General features: G+C 40.4%; 1 protein-coding gene across 5 annotated transcripts in view; it reads right to left on the bottom strand.

The window, feature by feature from the left end:
• The window catches only part of NELL1 (neural EGFL like 1), a 719,285-nt gene that overhangs the window by 600,270 nt on the left and 99,851 nt on the right, over positions 1-19,164 (bottom strand). For all 5 annotated transcript variants that reach the window (XM_039865670.1, XM_039865651.1, XM_039865633.1 and 2 more), the window contains one exon: positions 18,988-19,158. In XM_039865670.1, the coding sequence (XP_039721604.1) occupies positions 18,988-19,158 (171 nt within the window). The remainder of the gene's footprint in view (positions 1-18,987; positions 19,159-19,164) is intronic.

The following is a 19,164-nucleotide window of genomic DNA, read 5'->3' as shown; positions in this document are numbered from 1 at the left end:
TCATTTTGCCCAGAGAAGAAAAGTTCTTGCAGAAGGTCACAAAATTAAGTAGCAGAGTGTTTTCATCTACCGGCTGGGATTCACTGAATTTTATTGGATAATGTTTTCTAATTACTACTACTACTACTGTTACTGCTGGTAATGATAATAAGTAATATTTCTGAGTGCTTACTATGTGCCAAACAAATCTATATATGTTTTCCATGTAATACTTCAATTAAACTTGTGATGTAGGGTTGATTACTATCTTTTTTTTAACAAATGAGAAAAATGCGGCTAAGTAATTTAGGCAATAGGAAACCTTTGGTAAATGGAGAATCGGGATATAAACACAACAGTCTGTCTCTAAAGCCTTATTCACAAACCACTGTTCATTCGACCTTCCTCACTTCCATTGGAAGTCAATTCTCCCATACTCAAACTCTTCAACAGTTGACCTGTGTCTTTGCTTCTTTTAGGGCCCTGAGCATTTTGTCTTGAAATTGTAGGTTTATGCCCATCTCTTCAAAGCTATGCAAAGAATATTAGATGTCAGCTCCTTAAAGGCCGAGAATTTTCCTCATGCTTAACGCAGCCACTTGTGCATAGTATTCATTCCCTCGTTTGTTAATCCCAAACAAGTATCCACTTGGTGCCAGACATTTGGCCGGGTGCTGGGAACACGGAATTAAAACAAGTTCAAGTTGCTGATGTCCTTTTCTGGAGGTGAGGGGTATGGGTCAGGGAGACTGAGACACACCACGAAATTGTAAACAGGTAAATGATCAAGATAATTTTACACAGTAAAAGTCCTTCAGAGACAACAAGAATGAGATGATTGACATTATAAAGATCAGCTGAAGTCAGTGCCACACTCCTCTCGAAGCCCAGGCATAAGGCCTTCCAAAGCAATTTCCAATATAAATACTACTGCCATTTCTTTTTAGCAACCAGTGTCAGATTATCAAAAACACAAATAATAGGATTTACTCTTGCCAATACTGCACTCTCTGAATAGCAAAAAACAAAAGCCAAAGGATCAGCCTTTTCATCTATGCCTCTCAGCACCATTTTGATAATTTCCTCTTTCCAACCACATAATTATATTTAGCAAAGGCCTTATTGGAGAGTCCACCTTAGCAGAGGCTAATGTCATCACCAAATAATTTGCTCTAATTGGAGGGGATCTCGTCTGTATTCCACGTGAATTGGACCTGTGGGCTGATGTAAATGAAAGAGGAGGTCCTGCAGGCTCAGCTTTGAAGGATAATCTGTTGGGTCTGTCCTCCTGTCGGATATGCTCCTCATTAATTGTGTTGGGTAAGTGGGTGAGGATGCAGAGCCCTCTCTGAAGACCTACGTGCTCCATCCTCAAAGCCTCTGCTTTCCCCAATTCCCACTTCAAGGTCCTGGTATATCACAGTGATAATAACCCCTCCCTGTGCACAGCACATTACAAATCACATGAATTTTTACATTCTTTATTTTTTCCTGGTGAGGTAGAGAGAAGCAAGGATTATTGCCACCTCACTATTACAGATGAGAAACCCAGCACTCAAAGAGGTTAAGGTACTTGCCCAAGGACATAGCTAGGAAGTGGGGAAGCCAGAGAGTGATCCAGGTTTCTGGCTTTGAACTTATAACAGTCTGAGTCCTAGTGGGAAATAACCATTATAGGTAGCCCCCACCTTCCAAAACTTTGTATTGCACCACTTCGCTCTTATGAAAGACCTACATTAGTACCTGTATAGTAATGGCTTTTTTGTGAAAGTGAAAATCCTGTTAGCAAATTCATAAAAGCAAAGTGGTGTAACACAAAGTTTCAGAAAGTGGGGGATACTCTTTCCTTTATGCCATTTTGGCTTATGGAAGTTTTGATAAGAACACTCTACTGTCAGATAGTGGGAGAAAACTGTATACTGAAATTTGGTCATTTGAGAAGAGAATACACTAGTATCCTTTCTACAGGGGTTTCCCAGTTTTACCCACAGGAAACCACGGTCTGAAAAATTCCATAAAGAAACAATTCATAAGTTTTAAATTGTGTGCTGTTCTAAGGAGCATGATGAAATCTCATGCTGTCCTGCTCCATCCCACCTGGGACATGAACCATCCCTTTGTCCAGCAAGTCCATGCTGTACACGCTACCTGCCCATTAGTCACTTAGCCAATCTCGGGTATCATATCGGCTGTCACAGTATCACATTAGCTGTGTTCAAGTAACCCTTATTTTACTTAATAACGGCCCCAAAGTACAAGAGTACTGATGCTGGCAATTTGGATATGCCAAAGAGAAGCTGTAAAGTGCTTACTTTAAGTGAAAAGGTGAAAGCTCTCTACTTAAAATTATATGCTGAGGTTGCTAAGATCAACAATAAGAATCTTCTATCCATGAAATTGTGAAGGAAAAAGAAATGTGTGCTAGTTTTGCTGTCACACCTTAAACTGCAAAGGTTACAGCCACAGTGCATAAGTGCCTAGTTAATACAAAAAAGGCATTACATTGGTGGGTGGAAGCCATGAATAGAAAACATGTTCTGATTGACAGCTACTGTTGCACCAGAAAGCACTGAGCCTATATAAAGACTTCAGCAAGGAGTCCTCTTAAATGACTGATACCAAGCCACTTACCGCAAGTAAGGGATGGTTACAATAAAATTTTGAGAGAGAGACCACATTCACATAACTTTTATTATAATATATTCTTATAATTGTTCATTTTATTGCCATTAATCTCTCATTGTATCTAATTTGTAAATTAATCTTTATCGTAGGTTTGTATGTATAGAAACACAGTATACATACAGTTCAGTACTACTCACGGTTTCAGGTATCCACTGTGGAAAAGGGAGAACTACTGTAATAAATTTAAGGAATTGTTTACAGAAGTATGTGTAGGGAATAAGTAAACTATAAGAAATGGTACACTACTGCAGAGTTCATAAAAAAGGGGGTTGAGGAGCCCTTTTCTCCCTGTGCATGAAAAGGCAGTGAACTCAAAAAGGGCCACCTGATAGGGCCTGTGGCTTTCAGCTGAGGGGCACAGTGATCCCAAGGTAACCCCACACAGAAGAAGTTATGGGAATAGATACCTTCTGATGTCCTGACTGTTCTTCCTGCTGATGAAATTCAAAAAGAACCTAGATGGCAAAGGAGCCCCCAGATACAGCCTATGAGATCAGCCTGCTAGGACACAGAGCAGAGTGGAGAAGAAAGGGGAGAGAATGTTTCTGGAGAAGCAAATGGAAGATACCCAACACAGACTCCAAGGCTTTTTCCACCATCCACTACGCCGTACCACCACCCCCCCGCCCCACCCGGAGGGAAGACTAAAAAGCCAATACCTAAGCATACTCACTACTGAAGGAAATGACATTTGGGTTAATACCAGTGATTGCTCATCTTGCAAATATTAGATCACCTTTCTCATGTGGCACTTAGCAAGGATGAGCTTAGTGACATAATGTGTATGTTGAACAGCTTCAGATACTGGAAAGATTGTATTCATTTTCTTCTCTGCTGAAATCTGGATTCCAGATTTCAGAATTTCTCCAAGCAAAGCCTTAAACCCATCTGCATGTGTCAATTCCATTGCTATGGCTCTAACTCCAGGAGAGGTAAGCAGCATCCCCACCAAGCTGGAGATCCACCTTTCGGTATAGCTATACTAGGAAAATAGATCACGGTATGGCAAGAAGTCAACATTAGGAATCAGCAAAGGCAAGGTCTGGATCTCCCCTGAGGGCAAGAAAGGGCTGTCCTGCAAGGAAGCAGGGGTGGGGGTGGGAGGTGCGTGGAGTAGGGCTGGCTGGGGAGCCCTGAAGTTCTGAGAAGGAATCCAAGCTGCCGCACTGATCAGATGAAGAAGCAGGCATCAAAAGCCAGAGATCAGTGGGTCAAGAAGACATGAGTTGAGATGAGGAGGAGGCAGAGTAAATGGGAAGGCAGAATGAGTGAAAACTGCAATGAAGCATTGGCTTAGGTGGGCCTCCAATGTGGAAGGGGCAACTGTGTTTAAAGGACCTGTGGGAGGGCCACAGCCAGCGGCAGATAAGCAGAGGCCAGGTTTCCCAAAACAAAACCTACTAACAAGAGCTGCCTCTGCCAACAATGTTGATGAACTCTGGAGGTGGGAGCCAAGCTAGCCTCTCAGACCCACTCATTCTTTCCTGTTTGATCATGGCCTTGAAGATTCCCTAATGGCAAGAACAGTCATATGTAAATGACTCCTAATTAACCAGACACTGGTATCATCTCCTTGACTTTGTCCCCTTGTTCACTTCTGCTCTGCTCAGATGTGAAAGGAGAATCACCACCACATTCAGCAGCAGCAGCATGGAGGTGTATATTGAAGACTAGGCAAAAGACTAAACTGTGATATGCTGTGGTGACAGCTGAGAGCCTACCCAAGAGCCATTTCCTCTTCTTTGCAAAAAGTACCTGTTTTGTTGAGGGAGCAATGTGCCAGCACCGTGGAAGGAAAGATGGTTCCCCCTTTCCCCTTTGACAGCGAAAAGCATCTACAGACAATACCTCATCTGAACTTCCTGTCTAAGTGTATACCCTTAGAGTTTAAGCCACTTTATTTGCAGCCAGGAGTGTCCTATTCTAATGCATGTGCACAGCCACATTTAATTCTAGTCATCTCTTGAGGGAGACATTTTAATAATTTTTCCTTTTCAATTACAGTTGACATACAATATTACATTAGTTTCGGATGTACAACATAGTGATTAGACATTTATATTAACTTAGGATAGGAAGTGATCACCCCAATACACCTAGTACCCATTTGACACCATACATAGTTATTACAATATTATTGACTATATTCCCTATGCTATACTTTACAGCCCCATGACTATTCTATAACTACCAATCTGTACTTCTTAATCCCTTCCCTTTGTTCACCCATCCTCCCAACACCCCTCCCATCTGACAACCATCAAAATGTTCTCTGTAGCTCTGAGTTTGTTTTGTTGGTTTACTTATGTTGTTCATTAGATTTCACATGTAAGCGAAATCACATGGTATTTGTCTTTCTGTCTGACTTCACTTCACATACTATCTTCTAAGCCCATCCATGCCATTGCAGATGACAAGATTTCATTCTTTTTATAGCTAAGTCCATTGTATACACGTACTGCTTCTTTATCCATTCACCTGATATGGAAGATATGCTTCCATATCTTGGCCATTGTAAATAATGCTGCAATGAATATATAGATGCATATCTCTTTTTGAATTAGTGTTATGGATTTCTTTGTAAAAATACTCAGAAGTGGAATTACTACATCCTTCTTTGTCTCTCATTATAGCCTTTGTCTTGTTAAGTATTGCTACTCTAGATTTTTTTTTTTTTTTCATTTCCATTTTCGGGAAATATCTTTTTCCATCCTTTTACTTTCAGTCTGTGTGTGTCTTTGGATCTGTAGTGAGTCTCTTGTAGGCAGCATATGTAAGAGTCTTTTCTTATTCATTCAGCCATCTTGTCTTTTGATTGAAGCATTTAATCCATTTAGATTTAAAATAATTGTTGATACATATGTAGTTATTGCCTTTTTATTGTTCATATTTTTGTTCTTTTATTCTTCTTCTTAAAGAAGTCCCTTTAACATTTCTTGTTATATTGGTTTGGTGGTGATGAATTCCTTTAGCTTTTTCGTGTCTGGGAAGCTCTTTATATCTTTGATTTTAAATGATAACTTTTCTAGGTAATCTTGGTTGGGGGGACTTGCTTTTCACCACTTTGAATACTTTATGCCAACCCCTTCTGGCCTGCAAACTTTCTGTTGAGAAATCAGCTAACAGTCTTATGGGAATTCCCTTGGAGATAACTGCTTTTCTCTTGCTGCTTTTAAGAATCTTTGTCTTTAACCTTTTGTATTTTAATTATGATGGATCTTAGTGTAAACTTCTTTGGGTTCATCTTGTTTGGAACTCTGCACTTCTATGTCTATTTCCTTCACGAGGTTAGGGAAGTTTACTGTCCTTATTTCTTCAAATAAGTTTTCAATTCCTTGTCCTCTCTTTTTCCCACTATAATGTGAATTTGGTATGCTTGATATTGTCTCAGAGGCCCTTAAACTACCTTACTTTTTTGGATTTTTTCTTTTTGCTGTTCCAATTAGGTGTTTTCTGCTATTTTATCTTCCAAATCATTGATTCAATCTTCTGCTTCATCTAATTTACTGTTGATTCCTTCTACTGTTTCCTTCATTTCTGACTGGTCCTTTTTTATGTTTTCTATTTCTTTTTATTTTTCCTATCTCTTTGTTGAAGTTCTGAGCTCATTGAGTACGCTTATAACTAGTGTTTTGAACTCTGCATCTGGTAGGTTGCTTGTCTCCATTTTGTTTAGTTCTTTTTTTCTAGAGTTTTGTTCCGTTCTTTCATTTGGCACATTCATGTTTGTCTCCTCATTTTGGCTGTCTCCCTGGGTATGTTACTATGTATTCGGTAGAGCTGCTATGTCTCTTGGTCTTGGTAGAGTGGCCTTATATAGTAGGTGTGCTGTTGGGCCCAGTGACACACTCTGAGAAATTACTATTCATACCTTACAACTGAGGTTTAGAAAAGTTAAGTAACTTGCCAAGAGTCACACATAGTTAGTGGCAGAACCAAAGTTGAAACCTAGGGCTGTCCAACTCCAAAGCTTGTGCTTAACGACTAAACTATACATTCTCTCATTGTGTTCACCTGATGCCTAACCCTGGACAGCACCAGCTCCACTTTAGCCACACAAAATAAGATTTAGCATATTGCCCATGCTCAGAGCATCTGACCCTCATCACCTTACCACTTCAATCTTATAACTCCCATCTCAGCACAGACTAATTACCATGGTCTCACCTAGCTACACAGCTGAGCCAAGACATGCTGATCCAAGGGCAGGGGCTCTTGGCTCTCTGCCCTGTTTCTATAGTCACTGCTGTGTGTGACAGGCCAGAGGCATGAATTACAGCCCTAAGCAGAAGCCTAGAGGCCTGCAAGTCAATACCACTCCACACAGTGCCAAGGCATAAAGTTGCCCAGACTATCCTACAAGAAACAAAACAGAATCTCGTTCCTCCTGAATATACTCCTGCTGCACATCAATGGTGTTTCAGGCTTTATTCTGTGAAATGAATAAGCAAATTGAAGAATAATACATATAAGGCTGTCTCGTTATTTTTACAAATGTTTGCACATGCAAAGAAAAAACCTAGAGAAGAGAAATAAAACTGTTAATGATCACATCTATGGAAAGGAATTAAGGGCAGGATGATGGTATCGTATAGTTTTAAACAGCTTGTACCTTTCACATTTTTTATGTTATTCAGTAGTTTTATTACATATTATGTCACTTACATGGGGAATGCAATACAATAAGCCGTAGTTATTTCATCATATTAAGCTAAAAAAAAAAACCTATACTGCAATAATTTTTACCTCAACCTTCACATGGTTCCATAGAATTTCTGCCCTTGTAACTTCTTGTACATTCTTTTTATTTTTTTTTTAATTTTGTGAATCGAGCAAGTACCTTTCATAATTTAAAAAATTTTTAAAGAAAAAATATATCCATTGAATTTTACAATAAGGCTATACAAAAATAGCAAGGGACATTCATGAAACCCTGCGCAAAAGGCTTAGTGGAATGGGGAGGCCCTTACTGTGGGCTTCAAATGCACTTTTAAGCAGACCCGCTTAATTATATGATGGTGATATGTTCGCCAGACGAAGCATGTGTATTCAACTGTGTTTGCTCTCTAGCAGAGGGGGCACGTGCCCTTAATCCTCCCTGTGATGAGTTTATGTTCCTACCCTCTCTGTAAATTACCTCTACTCCACGCCTGCCAGAGCTCCTTCAGACACAGGACACATGTAAATTCAATGTGAGAGCGAGGCACGGTTCACCTTGTGCTATGAATCGGACCAGGAAATCACCAAAAGCCTTTTATAGATTAACTACCTTCCTCAAGAAAAGAATAATCCTCAGAAGTTCAAAGCAGAAATGCTAGGATTACCTCACCTTTCCTTGTGCTTGGTATTTAACAAAGCACATTGAAATTTAAAACACATATTCCCACGCAGGTTCTCATTTGAACTTTATAACAACCCTGTAAGTGAACTGGGTTGAAACAATGTCCATTCTGTGCAGATGAAGAGACTGAGGCAAAGAGCAAGGAGACTTAACTGATAGAAACATCTAGAAGGCTAGGATCACAGGCCAGGAGCCACAGATAAAGACTCCCAGATCAGAACTCTTCTAGTTATTCATTCCTTCATTCAGGTATTCACAATACGTACGGATTGCCTATTAGGTGACAGCTCTATAATATGCATTAGTGATACTATGGTGGATTCTCAGGGTGCTTACACAGACCATGGAGAAGGCAGACATCAATCAAATGATCAAAAACTACTCTGAATAAAAAGAACCCTATTTTAAAATGAAAGTGTAAAACATAAGAGTCCTCTTTATTTTGCCCTAAAAAATAAAGATAAGTAAAAGTGACTTAAATATTCTAGAACTGGCATATAAAAAGACCGTGTGGCTTAAATGAATATGGTATACTTTTAAAACTAAAAAAAAAAATCTTGAGGTTAGAGGAATGAGAGAACTAATGCAAGAGGAAAGTGAAGAAACACAGACCTGACTATGCAAAAAGATTTTAAGCTATATTAAGCATTGTGATCTTTAGCCTAAAACTTACAGGAGGCCATTAAATGAGCTTATGTGTGTGTTGGTATGGGAAGGGAATATCACAATCAGATTTGCAGTGTGAAGTCATTATGCATTACCCTAATGTCCATGAAAAATTGCTGTCCATGAAAATTACTCAGAATTCAATGTGCTCACATACTTCCACTGCCTTGCTCTCTTATTAGCTCCTGCAGGCTCTAGTACATATCTAATTAGACACCAATAAAAGAAGCAATAACTACAAATGCCCTCCTAATAATAGGTTGGGCAATGAGGTTGGTCCCTCATTGCCCAACCTATTATTTCACCACCAGTTTTTAATGCGACCTTGTGATTACAAAGTCACCTTAAAGAATACAGAGAGTTTACCACCTTGAAATAGTCAAAATCAAAATTTATATTGGAATGCTGTAAAACCACCCATGTAACACTGGAAACTAGTGTAATACATCTATTTCACATTGGAAGAAATAGCTAAATGGCTCATTTGCAGTCAGTCATGATTTAAGATTAAGTCCTTGGCCATTACACATCAGCACAGAGGCACATGCAAAGCACAGAAATCATAGAGGATAATGGGCCATTCAAAGGCCTGACTCAATATCATCTCTGTGATATTGAGGTCATGGACCTGTCTATCAACACTCTAGATTCTAGGAAGAAAAGAGAGTCTTTAAATCTAAAAATAATACCAGGTGAGTGTCCTAGAGTCTGAACACCAATGATGATTAGAATTTATAACAAGGAAGATTTTGGTCCAACAAGTAGCCCTGTGAGATGACCAGCATTCCCTGGTTCAGAAAGTAATACATTAAACTTAGCCTTTGTTTGTTTCAGTTTATAAACAGTATAACTTATACTTCTTTTGTGAGAAGTCAGAAGTGGTATCTTGTCACATGGAGTATTAAAAATATGAAGAAGGAAGATGAGGAGGAAGGAAAAAGAAGGTAGAGGGACTGGTAGAGAATAAGCTCCCTGAAAAAGGAAAAAGGAAAGACCTCTAGACTCTGATTCCAGTCTGCCATTGACTTAGTGTGTACCCCTGGATGAGTCACTTCTCTTCTCAGCAACTCCTTAAGATGCAAGAACATCCACCTCAGAAGGCTATAGTAAAAACCAAGTGAATATATAAATCATCGCTAAAGAAATACAATACAACTAACCTCAACTCAGTAACCACTGAGCAAAAAGTCTGAGTATCCCTTACGAGGTACAGGGCATCTGAGATCGAAGTGCCAAAAGATTCAAGGACTTTATATCATACATTCCCCAGCTCCTTCCTTGCCTGTGCTTCAAAGACAGCATCAGACCTGGAGAGCAGGTATTAGCAAAAGTACACTGAAAGACTGAGTGTCAAGTGCTGAGCTGAGGACACACTAGGATAAGTCACAGCCTAAGGCTGTTTACCTTCGATGGAAATAAAATTCCATTCTGGGTAATACAGGTATTTCAAGTGTCCCAAAGAAGCCAGCCGAAGGTCCCAACTCCAAGCCTGTAAGTTCCCATGTGTGATATTCACTGTCAAGAAAGTGATACACTCAGACTAATCGACTCTAATGAGTAGAGATGCAGCATGACATTCCTGAAAAAGAGTTAGAGACATCACACAGGTCCTCTGAGAAGGGAAATTATTTCCACTCTAATTGCCCAGGAAAACCGCAGGTGAGGTCCCAGGCACATTAACCAGCTGGTTTAGTGGCTCTGGAAATCCAGCTGGGAAAGCACTCACAAGAACTTAAGGACGAGCTGAGGGACAAAAGTCAAGTGAATTAGGGTTTAGAGCAGGGGAAAGAGTCACAGAAACCATCTTCTGCCGAGCCTCACACCCGCCCTTACCACAGCCCTTAAGAGAAGAGCAGGGGAACAGAGACAGCTATAAATCTGTTTCCCTGCACCCGACTGCTCTGACTGCTATTATTTATAACATTAATTTAATTAAAGTTTCCAGAGAAATAGATGAATTTCTTTATAGTAGTGCAGAAAATCAGTCCTTTTCAATGACATCGGTATCCTTGGTCTAACTAGAAAACTAATTCATATTTGGAATTTCTCTTTTTTTCCAATTAAAAAGTCCTCATGGCTCATGTATTTTTTATTCCCCAATGCTCTTTTCTAATGAGGCATAAAAGGAACAGAGACTATATATATATACATTTTTTAAAAAATAGGGTTCCAGAACATGTATTGTTCCACTGACTTTATTTTCTTTCCTTGCTTTCCTTAAAAAAAAAAAAAAAAACCCGTGCATATCTATGAAAAAGGACAGTAAAATTATGACAATAAAATTGCAAACATCGATATTTTTCCTACAAGAAAATATTTATTTCTCTTGCACCTATTTCCCCTTCTTCCATTCATCCTGTATAGACACATGTCCATGCAACACAACACAACTCGAAATGTGCCTTAAGGCACACAGATGAAGTCACTAGAAGATGGAAATAAAGTTTTATTTTCCTCTCTATTCTAATATATCTTGGGCCCCATGTACACAATAAAGTGCCTTCTTGTTAATTTATTCATGGCCTCAGGTAGCCAACAAATCCCCAAATAAAGAAAAGATTTTATTGTATTTCTTTTTAGTCCTTTTCATTTGCAACTTTGAAAGCCTGGGAGCACAGGTTGATGGGGGTGAAATGCAGGCCACTTGCTCATCACCCGCTTCAATTAATCCTTTCACCTCCTACCTCTTCCTGCCATTGAGGCCACGACTGACCAAAGGCATATTTAAACCCACCAGGGAATAAGAGGAAAAGATAAAAGTTCTTGAAAACAAAATTAGAAATAGGTCTGCTACTGATATCATTAAAAGCCAGGGCAAAGTTAAACTTGAAACCCACCTAATGAGGTTGGAATGACTAAGCCACAGGGTGTACAGCATGAGTAGAAGGTGGGGCGGGGGGTCCTCAGTAGAATGAGACATTCAACACTACAATGTCTAGGCTGCCTTAACAACTAAGCAGCCACTCTCTGCCAAAAAAAATCCACAACTCTGAATGTATTACATCGGCCACTAAGATCTTTAGACTGAATCTCTTCCATTATTTAAATCTCTACTGTTTGAGAGCAAAAGTCTCTTTTTCTCCCTTCAGAGAACATGGTATGTTTTGCAACAGCACAAATATCCATCATCTGCTAGCTACAGTACACTGCTCTCTCTTGTAGGTCACCAAACTACCAGGTTCCCATGGCCAGAGCAGCCCGCTCGCTCCCTTTACCATCTCCATAGGCTGTCCACTGTCATATGTCTGGGGGCAGAGAACACAATAGAAGTAAAGAGCACACCGCAGAGAGAACAAGACACCAACTATTCTTCGCATCCAAAAATGCATATTTGGCACCTACTCCATCAGGGAGAGAGGCAAGTGAGAAAAAAAGAAATGGCCACCTATGGAGAGTGCTCTTTGCTCACCAGCAGCATATTGCACTGTCTACCCACATTTCAATTCAGATGACTGCAAACCCCCTGCTGGTCTACTACAGAAGTGGCCCTGTGAAGATGGCAAGCTGAGTTGCTCTCCAGGGTTCTGGGGGCGGGGAAAAAAAAAAGCATGCCCTACTTAAGCGCTGTAATGAGACAGAACTAGAGAGAGATGCCCAAAAGGCCAGAGTTGAAAGGAGACACAGAATTCATCTAGTCCTAACCCCCTATTGTATTGTACCCAGGGAACTAAGGCCCAGACACAGCAAATGACTTTTTCAGGGACATACAAAATTAACAATTTCTATCAGCTTAAGTTTTCAGTCTAGAACATTTTTGTACAAAAAAGCCAGATTTTCAAAGTAGAAAAGCAAATAGTATATATTTTGTTTCAGCAACCCAGGAAGTTATAACAAAATTAATTTCCTCATTCGGCAAAACTTCACCTGGCTTTACATCCCCCATAAAAGCTGTGATCATTTTGGCTCATGAGTTGTGGGAAGGGAATTAAATTTCTGAACCTCCTCTCGCAAAAGAATGCCAAGGGAAAGAGACCACACCGCATTCTCAAGGCCCTACCAGGATCAACAAAAGATCGTATCACATTTGTGGGGGTATTTCCTCCTCCACTCAGGTTCAGTTACATATTTTTTAAAGGGATTCTGTTGGCATAAAAACTGCACCACTGTGCTTCACTATGGAATTAAAAGATAAACTATTAGAGAACCTTGCCTAGGATCTGGCAGTCGGAATAACTTCAAGCACCTGACTGACCCCAACTCCTACACTGCACCATGGATCCATATTACACACTAGGTCCTGATCCATGGGACATAAACCACTGCTTTTATACAGGTGAAAATTTGACTAAATTGTACTCGTTTTCAATATGATATCCTAACACTTTTTCTATATGGTGGAATATGTCTACAGTATTTCATGATGCTATATGTTCATACAGTAGCTTGAAGTTTTCTAAGGATTTTATATACTCTCTTGCTATAGTTCTATAACCATCATATGGTAAAAGAGTTACTATCACTCCCATTTTACAGATTCAAGCACAACTCCTGGCACAGGAAGGGAGGGACAAAGGGAGTTCAAAGAATCTAAGACGTAGATTCCCTGTATCACACTTCGGCATCACTGTATATAAATCACATTTTATAAATGGCAAAACCAAGACAAAGGTCCAGCATTCGGTTCAGTCTAGCACAGAGCTCATCTGCCTGGTCGCATGGAGAACAGCCATTCCTTCCCTTCCTCCTTCTCAGACTTCCTTCTCTGTCTCTCCCTGCAGACTTTCCCTCACTACAAACTTGATGCCACTTACCCACACGCACTCTTCTCTCACTGGCACTATAACTGGCTTTGTAATGCTTACAAGATGAACATCATTCCCAGCTCGATTCTGACTGGCACAGAATCAAATCACACAGTGGCAAAACTGTAAAGCTGCAGAAATTGTTATGCGTGTTCACCCGGGTTGGTAAGAACTAAAGAGGCTACTCTACATCCCCAGGAGCTCTCCCTCCTATGATCTCCCAGACCTGATTGTCTCTCCCAAGAATCCAGCAATCCATCATGTATTGCTTTACCACTACCTCTTGCACTGTTGCCATGTACTGTTGCTTAAATTTACACATGGGTATGTCCTACCTTCCTAACTTACTAGTCATCTCTCCCTAGACAGAGGGTCTGGAGCTGCTGGGTTAGACATGAGGCATATGCTGGCTTCTCAATTTCATTTTCATTTCGACGATGAGTTTTGTGCATGTGTTCCTGTTTGTAAAGTGAATAATATGTCAATTGGGGAACCAGGAAACTGAGAGTCTTGGTCTGGCTCTCTTGGAAGTTGTAGCCTTTGATAATCATCTCTTAATTTCCCTCTTCTGACTGTAAGCAAAAATGTTTGTATAAAATCAATGTAGTACATTATACATGTAGTTTAACTACCTTAAGGAATGTGAAGTTTAATAAGATGATGTTTGTAAATACTTGAGGAGAAATTTCATAAGGAAGATGCTGTATCACCATATTTCATTATGAAAACCTAGACACATAAACAGATGCTCACATCCTGAAGTTAGTCTGAAATATTAGACAGAACCCTTGAATTACTGACATGTTCAGTGATTTATAGTAAGTTTATTTTTCAGATTCTGCATGCTCTTCAAGATCAGTTGTATGCAAAGATTGAATGTATTCTGCAGTAAATGAATAGCATGTGTTAAAAGTAAAATCTAAGTACGCTTATTTCTAGACTATAATCATTGAGTTAACTCCCTGTCGGAGTGACTATTGAGTTGCAGAGGAGTGTGTGTGTGTGTGTGTGTGTGTGTTGTGCATGCTTGTACAAGTCGGAACAAATGAGGTAAGAGAGCTTTGTTGCAATGGAACTGTGTAAGAGATCATTTTTTTCCAGCAGTAAGACAAGAGGTTGGCTTAGAGTGGGGACTTTTGAGTCTGTCCCTTAGCTGTTGAGAAGCTCAGCCCCACTGTCACTTGAAGATCAAGATGCTGGGAGTGACTATGTGTAGTTCTTTCAATTGCTCAGCTGCTATTATGAGTTGTCAAATCAGCCTGCTCACAGGGCTCAGTCTGAGTCCATGCTTTCCCTGACATTCTGAGATGAGGGCCTATCACTGTGGGGGTCCCTGCTGGTTTCGGAATTTTAAAAATGACTGAATGAATAAGGCATACACTTCATGACAGCAAGGATTCTTATTTCTTTGCATCTTCCACAGCCTGGCAGAGATAGTGTGTCCAATACATTAATCTGATGGGTTGATAGACAATTAAAAGTTACCAAATAAAGAGAAGGAAAGAAAATCCCTTTTGTGTTGAGAGAGAACACTATGTCCTGAATCCCGCATGTCAGTGGATTCTGGGCTTTGAGTAATGGGAACAGGCCGCATGGTGAGCTAAAAATGGAGCAGGAGAATCTTAGGAGGTGAGTTCAGGCCTCATTCTAGGCTTTGTCAGCAACTGTTAATATAAAGGCAGCTAGAGAAAAACCCAAGGCAATGGAGATAATCAGTCCGGTCACCCAACTGAATGATTCCTTTATGTTTCTAGCTTGAGGTAATCTGCTACCCACACTTTGGTAGCTTCTAACTATGCCAGCCAAACAGCTGAAGCAGGGAGAAAGGTGTAAATCTCAGCGGCAAGCAGAAAATGTTAAACTACTGACTAAAATAGCAGTTGCTTTTCCTGTGACAATTTGTGTAATTATGTCTGAAAAGGCTGTTTAATTCTAACCTAAAAAAAAAAAAAAAACAAAGAAAATCCTGCCACACTACAGTGGAATAGCCTGGGAAATCTTCGATTCCTGTTTTCAAATGTTTTATGGTCCCTGAACCTTCTGTAGCCTCTCTCCCCTGAGAAGACTCCCAGGTATGGTTGTGACTTTATCTTAGAAGTACATGAATCATACAGGTGCTGTGGAGGAATGAGAAGACTAAGGTTTGGGAGTTAGATCCCAGCTCAAAGTTTTGGCTCTATGCTTATTACATTATGTGACTGAAACTGAGTTACTCATCTTCCCTGAGCCTTTCCAATTCCAAATCTGTACAATGGGTCTAATTGTCCCTACATGGCTATCCTAAGGAATATCATGCCTAGCACATTATCTGGCCTATAGTAGATGCCCAATACATGTAGGTCCCTTCCTCCAAGCCAATGCATTCCAAAGATCAGCAATATAAGACACGTGGAAGGAAAATACTAGAAAGAGGAAAACTGCTCACACCACACCAGGCTCTTGCTTCCGTCATGTTCTAAGTCCAGGGCCAGTGGTCCCCAGGGTTGAGCTGAATAGCCTCATAGCTAGAGCAGACACTCATGATTCAGACGTGGGTCCAAATCCTAGCACTGCCACTTATTAGCAGTAGGATAGCAGACATATAATGTAACTTCAGTCTCATAATTTTAAAACAAGAAAAATAACAGCATGAGTGTAAGATGAATTAACCTATGTAAAATGTTTAATTAGCACTGCGCCTAGCACAGTCAACATTCAGTAAATGTTATCTATCACATAATCTTCTATTATCTAACCGGCAGAACTCTAGAGGGTGACAGGTTGAGAAAAATAAGATAGTATAACTCCAAGGGTAAAAGGAGTCAAAAAAAGTGAAAATCTCATGATGATATGAATGCATAGCTTAGAGGGTAAAAACATCAGCTTTTGTGAAATTCACTCTCTGGGAGGGTGACCTCACAGAGATAAGTAGTATTAGACTAGTATCTTGATAAGCAGACCAGAGCTTCCATCACTCTAAAATCAGCTAGTGCTTACAGGCTAGGAAGAAATTTGTGAAGAAGTTTGTTTGGGGCACTAGACGCTACCCTCTCTTAATCTTTTCCTCTTCCTTCCCGGGGCTCTGCTTCTGGTTACTTAGTTTTCCAGGGTTGCTCATTTATTTGTTATAGCCCAGCCTCTCCTCCAGCTTCCTCTACCTCTATCTTAAATCAGTGATTTCTGAAATGCCAGTCCATGTACAAAGTCTAGACTGCTGGCTTAAGAACTACATGGAGAGCTTACTAAAAACATAGCTTCTCAAGTTCCAACCCTCAGGGTCCAATCCAGTAGGTCAGCAATATGACCTGGTTACTCATATTTTTTCTTATAAGTTCCCTAGTAATTCTTATGTGTAGTCGGGTTTGAGATAGGTTTCTAGACTTTTCCTCTCGTATGGCCCAGTCATTTCAGGCCTTTCCTTCCCCTGACCTATCTAAAAAACTCATTTGTGTTTGGGTCCATGAATCATCAACTGGCAACAACTTAATTTTTTTCCTCCGAGATCTTACACAGAGGACAATATGTTATGCCATGAACTTAACAGCAGGAGGGAAAAATTTCAAGAGAAGGGAAGGAATATTTAGAATCCTCATTCTTCATAAATGGGGCTGCCCTAAAGATTATTGTGCACTCCAGCTCTCCCATCCTCTCCTCCACTTTCCAGGTAGAGGGGTCGAGGTAGCCAAGAAAGACATACTGTGAATTAAAATTTGGAGACAAAGAGGCACCACAGATGGACAGAATAAATAATAACAACCATGTATTGAACACCAAAGACCAAGCACCACCTAAAACGCTTTACAGGGATTATCTCATTTAACATTCTCATCTGTGAATATGTATTTGTATTATTAGTCCAAGTTGACAAATTTAAAAACAGATGCAAAGAAATTACCCAAATTCACACAGCTCACAAGTGGCTGAAGATAGAGAAAGAGAATAACTCAGAGGGACCAGAGAATGTATGAAGGCATGAGACCTTAGATTATCAGAGACATATCCTCTCTCCTTTTTTTCAGAGAGAATATTGGGGGTGGGGGGGTGGGTTAAGATAAAACTTTTGGAAGACAGCCAAAAATTGCATAGCAAGAAAATAGCAGTGTCTCCAGGACTTCTCAGTGGGGAATTACTAAACTAGGGCTTTGAGACCTCTTTCTGGCCTATGGCATAAAAGGACATGCAATACCCTCCCTCTGCTCTCCCATTTGGGCAGAATATGTCTTGTGGGTGGGTTGGGGGTTGGAACAAGAATGCTATCTGACAGCCTTTAGTTCTAGGGAACTGAAAGAGACAATGAGCTCTTAAAGGTGGAAATGGGGATAGCGGCTTGACTGGCTTTATTCAAGCTGCCAAGCCCAGGACTGCAGGGTAAAAAGCCAGAGGTTTCTATGGAAACTTTGTCCATGCACACAGACTATATCTGGATGATTCTTCAGAAAGTACCTTAAAGAGATGACATCAAAACGGACCAAGACTCATGTCAATGTGGCAGAACTTCCCTTAAGACTGACACCGATTTCTGTTCTCTGCCCTTCCAGGTCCTCTTCTGAAAGAGACTACAGAGCTGAGGTGGCAAGATTAAATCTCTCCTCATCAGAAACGTTCTCTATTGCTGACTGACCTTAAATTATCCCTCCTGCTGTTAGGTTCTGGAAGGGAGGCTGTCCCCAACACGTCTGTTCTTTTTCCTGGGCCCAAGGGAGCAAGTCCTGGAGCCGAACGGTCATTTGAACTTTGATGGCATCATTAATGAGATCAAACAATTCATGGGCACTCCTTGCACTGCAAAAATTTCTCTATAATCAGACTCAGATCACTATCCATAAGGATTTTCAGTGGGTTCTAGAGAGATCAAAGCATTCCCCTTAACCACTATTATCCAGCTGTCCAGTCACAAATGATCCAGTAGAGACCAATAGTCTCCTTTCTTCAGCTGGCAGTAAACCGGACTCCAATTACAGATGTGGCGGACGATATATCCGTCACACCCCAACCCACAACGTCCTGTGAAACCCCTAAGACCTCACAAATAGTCTTGCCATCTCTAACAAGCTGGAAGGCTCATTCCTCTGCAGAGAAAGGATGGTATCAATTCCAAAGATTCAAACAGCCTCTTTAAAAGCTTCCATTTGGAAAAGATATTTAAGCTAAGCTGTGCTTGATGAAGTGAAATAGAATTAGCCGCTTCAGTAGCACAGGCTTATCAGATTCATTCTAAGGTAGACTGGCTTATTCGCTTCCAAGTGGAACGAACTCAACAACAATATATCACAGTTAACTGTGATCACAGTGCCATGGAATTTCAGATGGTGCCTGGGGTACACCAAGGTGCACTTAATATTCCCCAATCTGTAATCAACCTTTTGTACATTTGTTCCTAATCACAGGATACTGTTTCATCTTAATGAACTGTTTTCTTAGCATATTACAGTTGGTCATTTCAGCATGACTAATGGCCCATTTGGTAAGTTAAATTACAATTAGGGTCCGTTGGTTTTTGTTTCCCAGCAAGGCTTAGAGGGATTTGATTTTTCCCCCTCTTCCCATTGCTCAATTTCAAGGACAGATCACAAAAGATCAAAGGCAAAGACATACCTGTTGCAGTCAACGTGGAGGAGGAGATGAGAAGCGCTAACTGACAATGCGACCTTGTGCCACTGCCCATCTGCCATCCGATACGGAAGGGCCTCTGTCCTGGGCTTCCCATTGTGTATGTAATGATACCGAATCTCGTCCCTCAGACCGCTGCTCTCCAGTTCAAAATAGCTGTAC

The sequence above is a fragment of the Pteropus medius genome, unplaced genomic scaffold (genome assembly GCF_902729225.1).
Source record: "Pteropus medius unplaced genomic scaffold, Ma_sr-lr_union100, whole genome shotgun sequence".
Taxonomy (NCBI): domain Eukaryota; kingdom Metazoa; phylum Chordata; class Mammalia; order Chiroptera; family Pteropodidae; genus Pteropus; species Pteropus medius.
Note: the sequence above shows the minus strand (reverse complement) of the source record. Positions and strands in the feature narration are given on the sequence as shown.